This window comes from Montipora capricornis, chromosome 9 (genome assembly GCF_036669925.1).
Source record: "Montipora capricornis isolate CH-2021 chromosome 9, ASM3666992v2, whole genome shotgun sequence".
Taxonomy (NCBI): Eukaryota; Metazoa; Cnidaria; class Anthozoa; order Scleractinia; family Acroporidae; genus Montipora; species Montipora capricornis.
The window spans coordinates 45,746,342-45,766,341 of NC_090891.1; the positions used below are offsets into that span (position 1 = coordinate 45,746,342).

General features: G+C 38.6%; 2 protein-coding genes across 2 annotated transcripts in view; both read left to right on the forward strand.

Moving 5' to 3' along the window:
* The window catches only part of LOC138015239 (zeta-sarcoglycan-like), an 18,654-nt gene extending 15,180 nt beyond the window's left edge, over positions 1-3,474 (forward strand). The window contains exon 6 of the mRNA XM_068862203.1: positions 485-3,474. Coding sequence (XP_068718304.1) covers positions 485-646 — 162 coding nt within the window. The 3' untranslated portion in view covers positions 647-3,474. The remainder of the gene's footprint in view (positions 1-484) is intronic.
* A 3,600-nt stretch (positions 3,475-7,074) lies between these two features.
* Positions 7,075-19,716, forward strand: LOC138015874 (tumor suppressor candidate 3-like). Its single transcript, XM_068863002.1, is given in 11 exon segments — positions 7,075-7,177; positions 10,127-10,296; positions 13,064-13,181; positions 13,772-13,854; positions 14,064-14,121; positions 15,101-15,241; positions 16,278-16,366; positions 18,019-18,083; positions 18,425-18,499; positions 18,691-18,781; positions 19,566-19,716. Coding segments are annotated over 11 exon segments (990 nt in total). The 5' UTR covers positions 7,075-7,093; the 3' UTR covers positions 19,582-19,716.
* Positions 19,717-20,000: the final 284 nt, after the last annotated feature.

The window sequence follows — 20,000 nt, forward strand, 5'->3', positions numbered from 1 at the left end:
TGTAATTTCATGACACCCAAAATGCCCAAAAATAAGAAATGAAACATTTTAATAACCACCGACATCTGTTGAACAACGTAAAAGAAATACCGCAAAAGGAAAGAGAAGCATTGATGAACACAAGTGGACAAGATTGAAACGGATTGCATTTGGGTATTCTTGAAAAAAGTGGGCTTGACATTTTTCAAGTATATGGCAAATTGCCAGGTTAAAGGTCGTGTTTGCTCAGAATCGTCTTGTTTGTGATGTAACGATTATTTTTTCAGTAAAGGAAATCCACATTACCATTGTCGAGTTTCAACCTTGTGATTAAAGAGTTCCCCTAAACACCCTAAAATAATGTGACATAGCCCCTTCAAGTTCATGGTACACATTAAGTGAATTCTTAAAAAAAGGTAGTTTTCACTGTGGGTATTCTTTGCTGTTTCATATAGCTGTAAGAGCTGTAATTTAAAAGAACTTGTTGTTTTATTGATGTTGGTAGGTCTTACTGGATGGACAATCCATGTCCTTCAAAAACCTCATGACTGCCACTGCAGCAAATGTTGCGGCCGATCCCAAGGCTCGGGAAGTTTGCGTTTGCGCAAGTGGTAAATTGTTTCTGGCACCAGTTAACAGCCAATGTCAAGTCAGCATTACTTGTTAATGTGTTGAGTTGGGATATCCCCCCAATTGACAGGGCTGGGTTGTTTAATGGGGCAGTTAGTGCTAATTAAGGGTGATCCCTGGTCATTGTGACCAAACCCAATAAAGGGGTGGCGAATGGTAAATGCGAGACTTTGCGAGACGGCGAGACCAGCGTTTTTCTTTGCGAGCCTGAGACATTTTGACTTTTTAGATTGCGAGACTGAGACTTCAAAGTGTTTGACACCTTCATATAAAAAACAAGAAAGCGAGACGCACATAACCGCTCAAAAAACGAGACTGCGAGACCCGTGAAATTCGACTAAAATTTTGTGAGACCCAGAGTTTTTGATGAACCATTCACCACCCCTCAATAAGTTGCCTTGGTATTCCACCCAGTTTAGCATCAATCTTACTTCAAACAGTGCAATCAGTTCTCTGTTTTCTTACCTTCAGTTTAACTGAATTTTTCTCAGATTGTTAAATACTGTCAATAGCACATGAAAGAATTTTGTGGAGATTAACCTGTTATAAGATAACTGCTTTTTTGAAATAAATATGCACTTGTATCTATGAAGGCCTTTCAGGCAAAAAATTTTGAAAGAAAATTTTCTAGGGAGAATTTGTAATATTTTTATGGCTGTTGCACCACAATATTTCTTAAAAGTATAGGGACCCATAGTCTCCTATGCAGCTGTTCTTTGTGTGGTCACATGATGCTCCTCCCCACACAAACAAAAAGTGTTTGTGTGGGAAGCGTTGCATAACCACACAAAGAACGGCTGCGTAGGAGACTAAAGGATCCAGTCTTGAGATTAGTTTTGTACTTAAATTTAAAGTTTATGAAGCGAAATTTATTTCGGTACATTCTAAAAATATACCGTATGAAATACACAATTCCAAAGCTTGAGAAGTCTACGATAACAATTGATGATTTTATTAGCGTGCAAACTTGAGCTATTTAGCCGCAAGAATTGTCAGGGGACTAGATCCAAACTTATTCTAAAATTCCATTGTGTGACATTAGTTTGTGTGTTCAAGTTTGTTTGCTCAACATGATTTTCAGTAGCAAGGAGTCTTGCCAAGAAGATATTTTGGAGAGCTAAAGAAAATGTTCAGTGATTCTGAATAGAGTAGTTTTGCTGAATTATCGAGCAGCTCTGACGAAGATCAAGGAGAGGATGATGTTGAAGAAATTCATGGCCAAATAATGCCATATGAAGTCACTGGCTGACAGTGACACTCAGAAAGTGTAAACAAAGAAAGAGACCAAGATTATCTTGCTCTGGCAGTGCGGGAGGCCAGATATGAAATGGAAATTGCATTTAGCTCATTTGACTTGGTTTCTTTCACACAAACTGATGTCACACATGAATGTCACATGATGTTTTGGCAGAGTGATTCAAATGCAATTTTTGAAAGGAAAATAGCTGAAATTTGCATCCTTGTAAAATCAACAATTTTTATCGCAGTCCTCTCAAGTTTTGGAATTGTGCATTTCAAATATTGTACTTTCAAACTACGTGGACATAAATTCTGCTTCATAGGCACTTTAAGGAGTTTGGAAAACATTCAGAATCAATCAAGTACCCAAGGTAAAAAAGAATGCACCTTAGTAAGCTTACTGTTTTATTATAAATTGGAGCTTATACTAAATAACTGGAAAAGTGCATAACTTCAGTTATGACATCTAAGAATGGTAGGAGCACTTAGTTAGAGGTTCTTTCTGGCTTTGCACCCTCCCACCTCGGTCCCCTATTGTTCTCACTCACTCACAAAGAGAGAGCTTGCTTATGGGCTTCTAAAATTAAACATTAATTTGTCAGGTGGAATATTTTCTAGCTCATTTTATATAATTTTTATAAGGAACTATTTGCATGCTATTTTTGCTCATAGTTTGTATGATAATATTTTGGATATGTGCCTTAGGCATACATTTTCCTCTAAAAAGTGGAATAAAACATACCTTAAAAACATTTCAAGAAAAAAGGATAAAAAACAAGGTTAAAAAAATGATGTGCTGTCACTATCCTAACATCATTATCAAGTCCAGTTTTTATTGTGAGAAGGGGTTTACAAGTTTTGGTTCTTCTGTGACTAGTCAAGATTATATCTGCTTATATCCATTTGTTGGCACTGACGAAGCCTAACACTAGGAGAGTGAAAAAACAGGTGGTCAGCTAATGACACCAGCTAAATAAGGCAATATATCATAAATTATTGTAGGCAGCTTTTTCTCCTCAATTATTTGCAATGTCTGGGCAATTATAAGGAATAATTATTTAACTCCCATATCAAGGGTCTGGTGGTCATACATCTGAGCAAGTAGGTCACACCCTCTTAAATGGCATATATCTGTGGAAACTCGCATATAATATTACTTTTTCAGCTTACTGTAAAACCATGTTTTATATAAGGTTACTTTAACTGAGTTACAGACCCAATTAAAATAATATTGTTATAATTTAATTTTTTAATTAAAGGAAATATAAACTACATAAGCTTGCTTGAATAGAGGGGGGGGAACTCCCATATGAAACAGACAGGGATGCTCGTCGTCTCACTTAGGGGTGTAAATTTTGGATTTTGGTCTCGCTTAGGGTGTTCCGGGCAAAGCACCAATATTTTAAGCCGCCAAGGTCAAAATTTGCTTAAGCCACGCCCAGATTGGTCTCCTTTTGGGGTTATAAAAAGCTTGAGCCCCGCCCAGATGGTCTCCTTTTGGGGTTAAATTTAAAATTTCCGACGAGCATCCCCATCTGTTCCATATGGGAGGCCCCCCCCCCCCGGGTTGCAGACCCAATATGATTTGTGATAATTGAAGGAAATAAACTGCAAGGGGTTTTGTTATTTTGGTCTCTAAGTTCTCTCTCTGTACCACTCAATCTTGGCTTCTTACTGTTTAGGAAATGTAATATCAATGCAGCCTTGTTTCAAAACGACATAATTTACACATGTTGGCTGGAATTAACTATTGCATGAAAAGTTTTCAACTTTCAAAATATGACGTGCTGTCATTAACAAATGCCTTCTTGGTTGTCCTGGACAGTAAAGATGGCATTTTGTTACCTTTCATTTTTGGAAGTACATGTACCATACATAAAAAAGGATTTTTGAGTGAATCTAGATGTTGTTAACCCATTCAGACCTAATGCGCCCCAAATCGGCTAGTAAAATTTTCTGGTTAGCCAGAGTGCAATCTTTAAGTCTTAGAGTGGTTTTCAATTGAGTGTCAAAAGTAATTAGATGATTAGTTTGGTTTTGCATTACTTCACTCAGTGATTGGTTCAAAGTTCTCGCGCCACTTTTTAAACCAATCAGAAGTGAAACCAAAACCAATCGTAGCACGTACGTGCACATTTTCCCGCGCTTTGTGTCGGCTACGAGTAATTACTTCGAGTTTTGATTGGTTTACTGGATTGTCTCCGTCCTTTTTGATTGGCCAAAGTAATTACTTTGGTTTTGGTTTTACGACACTCCTTTGAAAACCGCTCTATTGTCAGGAGTGAATGGATTAATAATATAAATAATAAACGTTAAAAGAAAAGAGACAAAATGACATCTAAACGGTTAAGGACAATTAAAAGGATGGTGGCACCGGAGAGTCACGTCTGAGGACTTTCCGCTTACACATGGAAAACGCGAAAAAATTCCGCCAGTTGCACAAGCTATGATTTTATTCCCCCGTGGAAAAACCTATAACCACCCCACCACGATTGAAACAAATTTCCCTTTAAAAAAAAAAGGCGCTCAATGAGCGTAAACTGGGTTGCCTGTGGCACAAAGCAGAACTGAGCTGGGTGGTATTGAGCTGCCGCGTTCCAATTAATTTTTTCAAGTGGGAGGTCATGCAGACCATTTGAGGGGTCACCCAGACATCGTGCCAGCAGTGTCTCTTTGGCTCACACGTTCACACCTTGATTTATTTTGAAATATCCTGTCCCACTTTGAGGTCTTTCACTTTTTTGAGCTCAAACAGGCAAGTACCCTGGGTTCCAGAGGTAATTTTCTCGCTATGAAAAGAGCGAGTCACGAAGCGGCGAGAAAAACCTCTGGTACAGGCTGCTAAAAACCTCACTTCCAATTTTGATTGACTTCCAGGAGTAAGAGTTTTGGGCAAACCGGTTTTATCCTCGTGATAAAAATATTTGTGCAATGTTTACCGGTCACTCTACTGGGAAATTCTCACGGTGGAGTGAATTAATCGTTGTCACTGTCATGTAACAAAAAATAAAATCGAAAATTTGGAATGTTGTAAGAGACAAATTCGTAACTCGCTCTTTTGTCACTCTTTTCATGGCGAGAAAATAACCTCTGGAATCCAGGGTAACATTTAACTGAATATATATATTTTATCTGTTGGGTCGGGAAGCCTTCTTTGTCGGGCCCTGATTGACCCGAGACCCGACCCTTTGCAATGTTTATTTCAAGCTTCTTATGCAAATGTTTGACAGAGAATATTAAATTACATAAAAAATTCTACTGAAAGATCGTTTAAATCTTTATTTTTGGGCGTGCATTTGGACAAAATATCTCACTAAAACCTTTTCCAGCGTAAAATTTATTGAAACAAAATATTTGCTATTAGAGGCGAAAAAAACCCCTTCCTATCTCAATGGCGTGCGTGCAAACAAGAAACCATCCTTGCCACTGGAACCATAAGCAATGAAATAAATTTCAGTCTCACAGTTCAGGATGAAACCCTTTTCGGAAGAAACTTTTCCGTGAATAATGAAGCACAAAAGAGACAACAAACTTTCTTTCAAATAATTCTTCACTGTCACATTTCGACTTTTTTCTTACTTGAAGACTGTGCAGAGTTGAGTACAAAATAGATGTAAACAGCCAGACAACTGGGATGCGATGCATTCAAGGCGTTAGATTCCTTCAATTTCTGTTAAACCCATACAGAATTTGCCCTTTGGTTTCAGTGTTGTACATAACATTACAGTTAGTAAAATAGTAGAAACAAACCTCACTTTGATATCAGACCTCGAAAGATGCAATTGTCGAAGACCATTATTCGTCGCTTTTAATGTACGTTCCATTCTTGAGCTCCATAAGGGTATATTTTGTTTAACATGATCCACTAAAACGCCATCCGCGTTACAATGACTTCGACGCCCTTGCAGGCTAATTAAATATTCTACTGTGTCCTCCGGATCTACGCATTTCTACTACCCCCTGAAACCTACCAAAAATACGCGCAGAAGACTCTACGCACAAAGACAATACTTGGCAGGGGAGTGCAAGGAAAGACCTATTGCGCAACTTTTCCATTTTCTTGACGCGGCCGAAAAACGGAGAAATTCTACTCATTTTCTGACTGGATTGCCATATGGCAACCCAGTAAATAGAAAAGCTAAATATTTTAAGCAAGAGCCGATACAACCAGCCTCCTTCAGCCGAAATATAGTACACCACTAAAATCAAATCGACGTTGTATCGGCTCTTGCTTAAAATATTTAGATTCTCAACTTGTAATTACGCCGATCAGATGAAGCCACTGATCCAACGTACACCGACAGGAAGATTGTCCACGGTTGCTTGCTTTAAAACTCCAGCAAATAGACCCTGCCTTCCCTTAGTCGTAAGGTTTCTTTTAATTTCTTATTTCAGTCATAGTGGGATAGGTATAGGTGTGGAGCCCCCTCGGGGGTGGGGGGGGGGGGAACCTTGCATTTGAAGGGGCGGGGATGCTCGTTGGATTAAACCCCTATAAAAGGATTAAAGGGTTTGGCCCAGCCCTAAAAAGAGACCATATTGAAAAGATATTAAATATATATTTTTATATTTCTTCGTGTGCAATCCTAAACGTGGCCTTCACGGCTACATATGATGGCATTTTGTCCAGAATACCCTAAGTGAGACCAAAATCCAAAATTTGTAAGAGAGACGATGAGCATCCCTGCTCCTTTCATATGCGAGTTTCCCCGGCGTGTGTGGAGCTCTAAGCTATTTTTTAACCTATATCAAATACAAGGTGTACAAATGAACCCACTGGGAACTCGGAAAAATCCGAGCCCCAGATGGGATTTGAACCCACGACCCTCCGTGATCTAGTACGGATGCTCTAACCAATGAGCTACTGGAGACTCTATGGTGAACAAGGGTGAGATGTGGGTATTTGAATCGAGCTGCATCACACAGCCACAGAGTCAAATAACGACTGGCAGCATAGCTCATAACCGCATCGCCCAGTCACATTGAGAGCATCATTGAAATACAGTTGCCTATATTTCTGTGAACGATGCGGCCAACCAACCACCAAGGTGAGCGAATCTGACATATATCAAATACAAGGTGTACCATATTTAGGTTGCACACCTAATTCATATTTTCCTCGCGGCAATAAAATCGTAGCCTGCGCAACATACAACAGGCGGAATTTTTGCGTTTTCCAAATAAAGCGTGAAGTCCTTTTTCACGCTCTCGACAAAGCCTGGGAACTAACAGTCACTGGTCCAACATGGCGACTCGCGGTTGGTTGTTTGTCTTTTGTTTTGTGTTGATAGTTTCTTTCTGTTATGGAAAGAAAAAAGTTACTAAAGAGGTGAGAATCTGTGTTTTAAATGTTATGCAAAACTCTTTTTTGGAAGGAGTGAATATTTTCTAGATTCTTTTCAATAATTTTTCGCCGTGATCTACTGCTTCGTTCATGGAAGCATTGAGACTTGAGCTTACTGTTGACTTGTGGTTCAAATTTTTCCTTGGTTTACCTTTTTTTATTCATTGTCATAATCTGAAACAAAGAAAAATCAAAATTGAACTGGAAATTTTGAACCGGGAAAAAAACTTGAGCCACATCATTATCATCTTAGCGAAGTAAGGCTAAATTTCTTGTCGTTTTGAAATTAGTTTTCAAAGCGACAGTTATATAAGTAGCTTGCACTGAATATTGTCACCGTGAAATGGTCGTGCTATAGTTTTCTCCCTAACTGCAATTGTTATACTTGAAAGTGAGCTTGGATTTTCTCTGCAATCTTTTTCTTTCTGCGATTCCAGTGCTTCTTTGTGCATTCCATAATTAGTTGAGCTAGTTTACATAACACCTGTGCACCTAAATGCAACATTAAGTAGTTGCCGCGGGGATCTCGAAAACGAAGACCCTAAGAGCCCAAAAAGTTGAAAGGTCAGAAACGAATAAAGATTACCTAAAAACCCTCAATTTGGCTAACCCTAAGCCTAACTAGGCTTAAAGTTGGTTTTTATGCCTAGGGTTAGCCAAATTGAGGGTTTGGGGGTACTTTATTCGATTCCGAGTTTAGAGTTTTTGGGGTCTTAGAATTAGGGTCTTCGTTTTCGCAACACCCTAGTTGCCACCACGGTCCCACAGTGCTAGATAGAATTTATGTAAATCGACGAGTGCCACTGCAGTCCTGCAGTCCTGCAGTTGCATTGCCTCATGGTCTGTTGTCGTGCTCTTGTTTCACTTGTAGCACTCGTAGCACTCGTTTACTGATTAAACCTTCGACCTTGTTTCAGTGATTATGACTAAGCACTCTTTTCAAATTTTATCCGTTGTTTTACGGTTCCATTAACTACACTTTTTTAAAGATCCTATGAAGAAAATAGCACTTGTTTACTGTTTAGTCTCTGACAGGTTTCAATGAAGTGTTAAGGCCTACCTAGTGCTCCTAAGCTCGCATTTCAGTGATTAGGCCTAAGCACTCTTAAAAGTTTAGCTTTCATTGGTTTGGTTAACTACACTCTTTACGAGATTGTTTGAAAAATAATTATAGTGTTCGTTTACTGTTTAAGCCAAAGAGCTTGTGAAGAAAATAGCGCTAATTTACTGTTTAAGCCTAAGCGCTCGTTTCATTGATTAGGCATAAGCACTTTTTTAAAAATTTAACTTTCATTTTACTGTTCAGTTAACTTCACTTTCAAAATTTATGCATCATAGTTATTTTTATGTAGTCTTGCACTGTTAAACATATATATACTTCATTCTGTAAACCATGAGGCGACACAAGCGTGCTGAGAAACAAGCACGCTATACAATCATGCATGTGCCTTGTTCTTTTCGCCGCAAAGGTAAACAAGTGCACTGAGAAATAGGCGTGCTACGTATGAATGTACCTTGTTCCTTAAGCTTTGAAGCAGAACAAGGAGCATTATTCTTCAGTCTTGCACTACTGGACTGCGGACCATGGTGGCAGTCCGTTTAATGTCTTCATTATTTATTGCAATTCTTTACTACAGGACTGCCGGACACGGTGGCAGTCCCTTTAATGTCTTTGTTATTATACTGAGTCTTTCACTTTGGGACTGTGGACTGCAGTGGCAGTGTGTTTAATGTCTCCATATTATTATACAGTATTTTACTATGGTACTGCCGACCGTGGTGGCAGTCCCTTTAAGGTCTTCATTATTATACAGTATTTCACTACGGGACTGCGGACCGTTGTGGCAGTGCAATTTATTCCTTTGAGTTATAATTTTCATATTCCTTTACTATGGGACTGCGGACTACGGTGGCATTCCACTTTACCAATATTGTCCTTTTACGTTCGACCACAATGGCAGTCCGCTTTACTGCTTTTCCTTTTTAAACTTGTCATTCACAACTATGGCATTGTGGACCGTGGTCGCAGTCCACTTTACTGCTCAAGTTAATAGTAAGATTCATATTCATCAACCTCAGGATTGCAGAGGTTAAATGGTAATGCTTCTAGGTGGACAGGTATTCTGTAATTGCTCCATTTGTTGTCCAGGCCTCAGTTGTTCAAAAGCTGAATAATGCTATCCACCCAGATAAATCACTATCCAGTTGATAAACACTAGCAAAACCAATTGAGTTATCCAGTGGATAGCGCTATCCACCCCTTCAAACAACTGGGACCAGCTAAAGGAAATCATTCTCACATAATTATGGTATGGCTGTGATGATATTGACAGAACTAGATTGGCCTAAATCTGGGAACGGGTAAAGAAAATCTGTTATGTACATTGTAATTTGGTCACCCAAGCCAAAAAAAAAAAAGCAAAACAAAAAAGCAAGATTTGGGATGTTATTAAAAAGAAAAGTCAATTCTTATTTAATACTGCCCAGCTGTGTGATCTTTTCTACTGTTGGGAACTCTGTACCACTCTCCCTCCCTCTTCTTTGTTTTGAAAAAGTCTGTTACATCTTGACTATCCATTGGTTTCTTGTCATGGTAGTGGCAATTAATCATGGTTTTTACAGTTTTTATCATGTGTCACTTAGCAAATCAAAGAGGGAATGACGATATTGATGACAATCATAACAGTTACATTGTATTATATATAGTGATGATGACTTTCAGGAAGTGGTTTTCAAAGTTCTGTGAATTTATTTTCCAGAACACATGTACTGCAGCAGGCAGACCAAAAACAACCTTAAATTTGAAATATTTACCCAGGAAGCACCATTCACCCAGAGATGTTTTTCCGGGAGTGCTATCACCACTTGCCATCCCTGCTCTTCGTAATAAACATTTGATTTAAGTTATAATTGTTTCTAACAAATTTTTCCTAGTCTTTGCTGGATACCCGTGTAAAACAGCTGATGGAGTGGAATCAGCGAAAGGCTGTTATAAGATTGAATGGTGATAAATACAGAACTTATTTAAGGGGATCACCAAGGAATTATTCTGTTATTCTCATGCTCACTGCACTTGCCCCACACAGGCAATGCACGATCTGCAGGTACGAGGAATTTGTGTCCATTTTAATCACTCACTGAAAATCCCCATTAACTCTTTGACACCCAAACCGGCCAGACTTGATATTTTACTCTGTCTAAGGCCGGACGATTTTACACATCAATGGGGAACCCCCGGAGGTCACTGGGTTAAGGGCCTCTTCAAATGTTCTTATGAACTCTGGTGTCTGTTGACATGAGAATTTTAGTGAGGACTGGTTCCCAGGCCAGGTACAAAAGCCTGGCACCAAGGCACACTATAAAATTGTTGCTAATGAATTTTGCGTGGTACATGCATGTCCAAAGAGAAGCCTGTGGCTCAACCCGTTTGCACCTGAAGAGTAAAATCATCTCAACTGGTGTTAGAGTAAGATCTACATAAGTGACCCTCTTAGAAGGCAAATCGATCAAGAAAGCAAGAATTGTAGATTTTTTTACCCTTTTGTTCCCAAGGAGTTCTGACATTGTCAAGTAAAATTGTAGAGGGTTAAAGTAAAATCTACAAATGCTGCTTTTTATAAGGAGGGAAGGGTTGGTCATTACTTTTGATCTATTTGATCTTGATTAATAGGCTATATTTTAGACATACAGCCGAACCTCCCTTAAGCAAACACCCAAAATGGTGGTTGCTAACGGCAGGTGGTTGCTTACGAAAACTCAGACCATATTGAGTCAATATTTTGCCTCTAGTCAATAACATATGGTAACTGCAGAGACTTACCCCGTGCACAACCAAATTTGCTAAGAGAATAACCAATAAAGGCAAAGCCGGTGGTTGTGACCGGAAAACGGACCAGAAATCTCATACATTGTACGTTTACATTTTTATGGAGACAACAAGACATCGATGCCTTGGCTGAAATGAAAAATACAAAACCTTGGATATGACCTGGACTGAACAGGGAATGATTGTGTTGACTGCTCCGAATACTGTACTTTGATTTTCATACCGCAGTTGTTTCGTCAAACTGTTGACTGCTTTTGAGAGAACAGTCTATCAGGAAATCAGTTCTAATTTTCTGTAATTATAAGACACTTGACCTATTGACTCGCAGCAAGGTGGCCTCATGGTTAGTGTGCTCGACTAACGGTTCGGGGCCTGGCTGGGGACATTGTGTTGTGTTCTTGGGCAAGACACTTTACTCTCACGGTGCCTCTCTCCACCCAGGTGTGTAAATGGGTACCGGCGTAACGCTGGGGGTAACCCTGCGATGGACTAGCATGCCATCCAGGGGGGAGTATAAATACTCCTAGTCGCTTCATGCTACGGAAACCGGAGGTAAGCGCCGGCCTGATGGGCCTTCTGGCTCGTTAGCAGTGACTTATAAGACACTTAACCTATTGACTCCCGGGGGTTCCCCATTTACGAGTAAAATCGTCTGGCATTAGACAGTAAAAATGGCGGGTTTAGGCTGGTTTGGGTGTCAAAGGGTTGAGGTTGTCTCTTTTAAATAAGGCTCAGATGGAGTACAGTGTAAGTGCATATTTTCTTAAAAATGTTAAATGATATTATTTTTAGAATAAAAATAATAGATGCTAATGTTGGTAAGCAAATACTGGACAGAGCCTGGGAGGAGAGCGTGACTTCCCGTCACATGAATACCTTATTTGGCTCTTTCATTCATCCCGCTTTGTGAGCCTACTCGATTTTACATTTCCAAAGCTGAATTTGTTCTGTTTTTCTGTTCAGCAGTTTTAATCCCTCCCTCCCCCACTTCCATTCTGCTTCCTGGTTCTGTTGTATTTTTTTTGTTATGGGCTTATTGTAACCTCTTTAATAGTTCTCTATAATGAAATATGGGCTGGGAATTGCTGCCTGCAGGGAAGGGGCATATTGTTACTTAGCTGGACTGGGTTAACTTGGCCCCAGGACATTATGCCAACAACTATGTCACCTTGCAATACAGGCATGAGGCTCCCCCTCGGCTAGGTGCAGAGGCTATATTGGTCCATACCGGTGGTGGGTGTTATGCACACCTTGCCAGTACATTTGTTTACGCCCAAGTTGTGTCTATTATTGTCTTTTACTGTGCACCAAAGTATTACATGTTTTTATGTAAAAAGTCAATTTCCAGAAAAAATCCGGTACTTCTCATTGACAAATTTCCTTTTTTTGTACTACTGAGGAATGTGATAATGTTACAACGCCTAATTATCCAATTTCCACTCTATTACCCATCAAGTGGTCACTTACAGGAGGTTAAAAACAAAAGAAAATTTCAAACTATTATCTAGTGGTGACGCTTACGAGAGGTGGTCACTTATAGTGATTGTACTTGGAAACTTATGGTATTTTGGAAAAGTGGTCGCTGAGGAGAGGTGGTCACTTACGAGAGGTGGTCACTTACGAGAGGTTCGACTGTAATAATTATGCAATTTTAATTTTTTGAAGAATTCTCCCCTTATTTGCTTGCATTCCTGCTTTTCAATTCCCACGCTTTGATTTACATGTATTTATTTTCACACCAACATTTTTCACAGCAACTTCCACTCATGTTAATAACCCATTGACTCTCCAACTAACCTGCATTGACAAATAAAATTGTCTGTCGTTAGACAGAGTAAAATCTATTAAGTCTCACTCCCAGGGGTCCATGGGTTAATGACAACGGTAACGGGATGTCATAACATGTCATGTTGTTTTTTATCATTAATCTTTTAAAACAATCTTGAGTTAAACAGCAAAAAATTAAAATTAAATGTAATGTTTGCATACAGTGTAATTACAGATTTTGAACCCAACATAAATCATTCTCTTTTCATTTTCAACAGGGAAGCTAACAATGAGTTTTCAATACTTGCTAATTCCTGGCGATACTCTCAACAGTATTCCAGTAAAGTATTTTTTGCAATGGTGGACTTTGATGAAGGTGCTGATGTCTTTAATGCGGTAAGATGTGTGTTGATCAATAACAAAGTTAAAATAGGCATTTGTGTAGCACTGTTGAGGTTGGGTGCTTGAATTGTCGTGGAGATTCCAGTACCGGCTGCCTGGGTTCCAGCTTCAATATGATAAAATCAGTGGGAAAAGGGAGGGAAGGGTGAGAGAAATGCTAATGAACTGAGCCCAAAATGCAAATCATTAATCCATTAATTTTAATGTTCAAAGTGGTATAAAGAACACTACAAAACAATTCAATACACCACACACATTGGCTTCCAAAGCACAAGTTCCTTACACATACACTGTATGCATTACCGCTGACCTGATAAGATTGACAATAATATTAATATTGCTCCTTTTTGTTTGTTTGTTTCAAATGGTCTGGATAGCACAAGTGTTAGTAATATTTTAAAAAATACAACCACACTTTTGAATTTTCGGAACACGTTTCGATGTTTCAAACATCATCTTCAGCCATAGTGAGTGTACCGGTAACATTAAAATTTTTACAACTGAAGATAATTCATATATATATAACTATCAATACAATGATTGGTCATGCTCATGATCTGTTCTTCCTTCATGTTTTTCGGCAGTTACGACTGAACTCTGCACCAGTGTTCATGCACTTTCCACCAAAAGGAAAACCAAAAAAGGCAGACATGTATGATATTCAAAGGTAATGAATGATTATTGCATTAGGACGTATGAGATATTACAGTTGAAAGTTTACATGTACACGACATTGTATAACCAAAGGTAACTTTTCTGGGGACAAAGTGAGATGGCTGCACAATTTCGAATATTCATAAATTTGTACCAGCGCTATTTTTTTTCCATATAAAAGTGAATGACTTATCTGAAGCTTTAGTGTATATTTCTTTGTAGAATGGGTTTTTCTGCTGAACATTTAGCAAAATGGGTGGGAGAGCGGACTGATGTGCATGTGAGTATTAATTTTTGTGACTTACAATTTATTAATTTATTCATTAATTAGTGAGGAAAATGTATAACTTCATAGTGCATTCCTGCCTTATACATTCATGCATGTATAACTACCTATTTCACAATGATTTAAAGACTATGGGTTGGGGAATTGGAAAACTGTTTTTTACATGTATTTGAAGTTGAGTCGCTGGGCTTGTATGTGGTCAGGTGTATCCTGTTGCAGCTTGCCTGCAGCCATGGATGAATGCCATGTCAAGATTTTAAAGGCAAGAATGGTGGATTTGGTTTTTTCTTGACTGGGTAAGGAAAAGATAATCCAACCTGAATCTGAGTTGCTGCACCAGGTGCATGAGTGTGTGCTTCCACGATTAACCTGGAACTCATGTATGATGGCTTAGGAAAAGTGGAAATAAAACAGGCAAATGCCATGGGGTGGGGGTGGGGGGAGGGGGGGTGGGATAGGAGGGAGGAGAAGGACTGGAATTTTCAAGCTGATGTTTTATGTCTTGAAGATACATGAAGTTACTTTAATGTTGCGAATTGTGTATGACATATAAAAGTTTGAACATTAAAAATCTTGATTAAAAAAAGAAACTAAAAATAAAAAATATTTACATGCCATTCTAAAACTATTAACAGTACACTGTACTACTAATACTTAGAGAGCTAGACCCTCTTTGATGAGTACTCTGTTATTATTATTATTATTATTATTTTTAGAACACCTATTTTCATCGCTTGATTTACTCTTTAGGTGCATGTATTTCGTCCTCCTAACTATTTGGGTGCACTTGAACATTTAAAATCTTGATTTAAAAAAATAACTTAAAATAAAAATATTTACATGCCATTCTAAAATTATTAACAGTCCACTGTACTACTAATACTTAGTGAGCTAGACCCCATTTGATGAGTACTCTGTTGTTATTATTATTATTATTATTATTATTTTAGAACACCTACTATTTACTCTGTAGGTGCGTGTATTTCGTCCTCCTAACTATATGGGTGCTGTGGTTATGGGCTTGCTGGTTATCCTGATTGGAGGACTGCTTTATGTGCGACGTAAAAACCTTGAATTCCTGTATAACAGGACATACTGGGCCATTGGAGCATTGGTGGGTGTGACAATTTTTCATCTCTTTTTACTGTATTTAACTGCATTATCATCGTCCTCTTTTATATGTATTTATACATACTATCGATCTCAGACGTCCGTGGACAAGGCTTTTTTTCAGCCCACTTCACGGATTGTTGATTTCAGTCTGCGGTTGAAAAATTCTGATCATGTGATAACATTTTTTGTGCCTCTGCGGTTTTGAAAATTACCAACCACGTGGCGCTAGTCCTTTGTTCTTCCCACGGCCAAGAAAAGAAAAAAAACCCGAAGAAAAGTTTCCATTTTCTCGGACAAGGCTTTTCCTGGGTTACCCGTAATAGCTTCGGCCGGTTTTACTCGCTGTCAACATCGTTTCGCGTTTTTTCTCTTTGGGGAGATCAACAGAAAAATAGTGTCTTGAGATCAGTATTTTCGAAAAACCGCAGAGCCACAAAATATATTCTCACATGATCAGAATTTTTTAACTGCAGACTGAAATCAACGGTTCGTGATGTGGGCTAAAAAAAAGCCCACATGCAACATGACCACAAAACTATGATTAGCTGTACTTTACAGCTTCCACTGTTTGAAAGTAGCAATGTTCACTGCTGGAATTGATAATATTTACCGGTAGGTACCATTGTGTACAACAAAGAAGCAGCCAAGTTTCTGTACAATGCTTTCCCCTTTGATGTGTCGTAAGATGTCAGGTTAGCTGCGTAGACTCTCTCAGCATAAGTGTTCCACAGAAAACTTTTTGCACACTTAAGGTGCTGTTACATTGTGAAATGCAACGGCCAAAATCGTTGCGAGACAAGTTGCATGAAAAGTAGAATGTAATATTGTACTTTTGGCTGTTGTAGGGTATGTTACACTCAGTCTGTGAAATGTTTCATGCAACTTGTCCCACCACAATGTCGCCAAAACATTGCGAGACAAGTTGCACAAAACGTTTCACAGTGTAAAAGCGCCTTTAGTCTAGTCTTATACATAAGCTGCTCTATGTTTAGAAGTGAACTGACAGGTCAATAGGGCACATTTTTTATTCCTTGCAGTGTATAGTATTTGCAATGACATCTGGACAGATGTGGAATCATATTCGAGGACCTCCGTATGCCCACAGAAATCCACAAACAGGACAAGTGGTAAGAATTATAATATTTGTTGACATTTTTATTTTTTCTTGCAGTCAGTATTGACTGCATGAAACAAGATGCACATAATAAATTATTAAATTTTGGCCAGTGTATCAATCAACCATATTGCTGAAAAATAAATTGATGAGAACAGAATTTACACTGGCAAAAACTAACCATAAAAGAGCCTGACGTTTTGGCAACATCTTGGAGTCATTAATTTGCATAAGTTAGACTCGAATTGAGTCTGATTGTACCTTTAAACACGGTCGTAATTGTTTAATGAGTAACGCCTTGTTAACAAGACAATCAAACCTGTTCTGGCATTTTTTCAACACCTTAAAGCAATTGTGAAGGTCATCCGGAACCGTGCCTGCATGTCTATTATCATGTTTGTGCACTGCCCACAGGTGTATCTCACATAACCAGCATCGCACTGGTCACACTTGAATTGATGTACAACGCATTGTTGGTCAATGAGCTGAAGCTTTGGTTCGCCTGTCGGGAACTCCTAGGCAATCTTGCGACTCATAAAAAGTGGCTGGACAGTAGTCTAGAGCTTCACATTGAGATCTTTTAACTGTGTCTTCACGATGTTAGCAGACTCCTGGCCTTTAAAGGGTATAATGACCCGAGTAGTGTTTTCTGTCGTAGCTTTAGACCGCAAAGAGGACTGGTCAGTGACCCTTGAATTTAGGACAGCTTTAACAATGGAGTCCACAAGGTGCTGGGGATACTTCAGTTTAGATAGCACAAACTTCGGTCGCTTGGACTCCTCAGTGAAGTAAGACCATGACAAAGACAGGTGATACGCGGGATCGAGCATAGTTGTCAGTAGGTCACGCTTGTACTTATTATATCATATCGAAACTAAAGTGTTTGTGAAGCCAATGAATAGTGATCTGCTCCTCCATTACCACAGTTATGTCGACAGTAGGTACAAGCTTGGCCTACTGACAACTATGCTCGATTGCGCATAACCCCTGTCTTTGTCAAGGTCTTCAAGGGTCACTGACCAGTCTTCTTTGCGGGCTAAAGCTACGACAGAAAACACTTCTTGGGTCGTTATACCTTTTAAAGACCAGGAGTCTGTTAATGTAGTGAAGATGCAGTTGAAAGATCTCAATGTGAAGCTGCAGACTACTGTCCAGGCAGTTTTTGCGAGTCGCAAGATTGCCCAGGAGTTCCCAACAGGTGGACCAAAGCATCAGCTCATTGACCAACAATGCGCATTATATTCATTGTATATCAATTCAAGTGTGACGAGTGCAATACTTGTTATGTCGGATACACCCGTTGGCATCTGTTTGTATGCGTCGATCGACATAGAAGCAAGACCTCGTCAGTGTGTATTCATTATGATAATAGACATGCAGGCACAGTTCTGGATGACCTTCGCAATTGCTTTACGTTGTTGAAAAAATGCCAGAACAACTTCGATTGTCTCGTTAACGAGATGTTACTCATTAAACAATTACGATCGTGTTTAAATGTACAATCAGGCTCAATTTGCGCTAAGGTCTTTATCTAACTTATGCAAATTAAGGACTGAACTATTAGTTACCCTTGACAATGGCACCAAGTTCTCACTGAAGCTTCAGGCTTATTTTTAGTTTTTGCCTGTATATTGTTATCTTAATCACATTTTTTTGTAATCTGATAGTTACATTCATTGAAGCAATCATGCCCAATTTGTTGCTGCAGCACACTTTGTTATTTTCCTCAGTATCCTTTCTACGCAAACAAAAATGTGTGTATGGCAGTGAGACAATGGCTTTGTTTACTGTAATTATCAACAGCTAAGGTGCTCAAGTATTCCTTATTTTTGGCATCCACTTCTTAAATGGGCAGAAACTGATCTACCAGAATCAAAATTCAGATAGTAGAAGGGCTGCAAAAATTATTTATGCAATTCCTTTTGTTGTGTCTTAAATTTTAAGCACTCTTCCCATAATAATTTGTTCATTCAACTGTCTCTGTTCAATAGCATGAAAGCTGAAAAGAACCCAAATTTAAAAAATTAAAAAAGGATATTTTGGAAAACTCTTCTTTGACTGATATCCAAGATGCTCTCTATGTTGCTGGCATGCTCCTTCTTAATGAAAAGGCTCTCGAAGTCAAGGAAGTTGGAAAACGAAGATGTAAGTGTAACTTAATATAAAATTTATTGACTCATTTGTGTTCTTAGTCAAAAGTCCAGGACAGGTTAACCAGACATTTAGCACTTTTTCACTTCTAGGAAGGAATACCGGTACATAATGTTGTCAACTTCAATCTATGAAGGCTTGAAGCGACCCAACTTAAATTAAACATAATTGTTTTTTTCTTGCAGTTGTTGTGATAGTTGGATTGGGTCTTGTAGTCCTGTTCTTTAGTTTGTTGCTGTCTGTGTTTCGCTCCAAGTACCATGGATATCCATACAGGTAGCTCATTCATTTACTGCTGAATATTAATCTCAGACTATAAAGTGTTTTCATGTGAAATCATGGTGGCCATGTTGGTATACCGAACTAATCCTCCTGGAATTGAGCTCTTTTATCATGCATCAGTGGAAAAACAACGTTACTGATCATGCGAGTGAAAACACTACGTCTATAGTCTGATGCAATAAGAATACAAGAGTATGTCAGTTAGTCTTATAAACTACTGTCAGACTTAAGTTGTTCAAAAGATGAATAGGCAGCATCAACCAAAACCAATTGAGCTGTCCACCGTTTGAACAACAAAGGATGCAGGGTTTAAAAAATGTTTAAGGAGACTCAAACCAGTTTCAACAAACTGTACCAAGCAATGGCAAAGTTATGGTACCATATGAAACATCAATTGACGTAATGCAATAGGTCACCGTGGCAACAAAGGAGCCATAAATTGGCAGAGAGTGATCGAAGCCTGCTAATTACTTTCCAAAAAATAATAAAAGCATTTTAAGACAACATTGAGGAGTGCATCTCGTTAAGGAATACTGCTTTTTCATTTGGTACCATAACATTGCCATTTTGTCAACCAGTGTTGTAGAGTTTTTCCTTCTAATAACGCATTACCTCAATTGTTGAAACTGGTGCGAGCCACCTTAAGAGGAAGTTAACAAAGGCTTTACAAGTTTTCTCTTCTTTCCCTAAAATGTTCCAAAGCTATCAAAGAACATGTATTGTAGCTGGCATTTTAATGATCTATTTATAACCATGATCTCTTACTTTTTGTTTGCAGCTTTCTCATCAAGTGAAATCAAGAATTTTTCTCATGTCAGTAAATAGTAGCTAAGCGTTGATGTTATAATGAACAATCTCAAGTTTAAAAGAGTTGTGGAGTACATTGTACTTAAAGTAATATGTAATAAATTAATAGTTTTGTCCATTGATGGACTTTTTGGTATTGTGAAAATATTGACATTGAATTAGTCCCAAGCTGTTTTGCTCCCATTGTACAACAATTGGGCTTTCAGCCTTGTTATCAAGACAAGGTATTTTTTGTGTGAAAATGACCTCATCTTCGTCTACAAACACACGAGAAAATTGATGTTTCGAAGAATCCAATAATAATAATTATTGTATTAGCTGCAACTGTTTTAGAAGTTTTCAACACAAGTCTGAAAACGATTTTTCTACTGCTTTTGGCTGAAATGCAGTACCTCTTGGGAAAAGT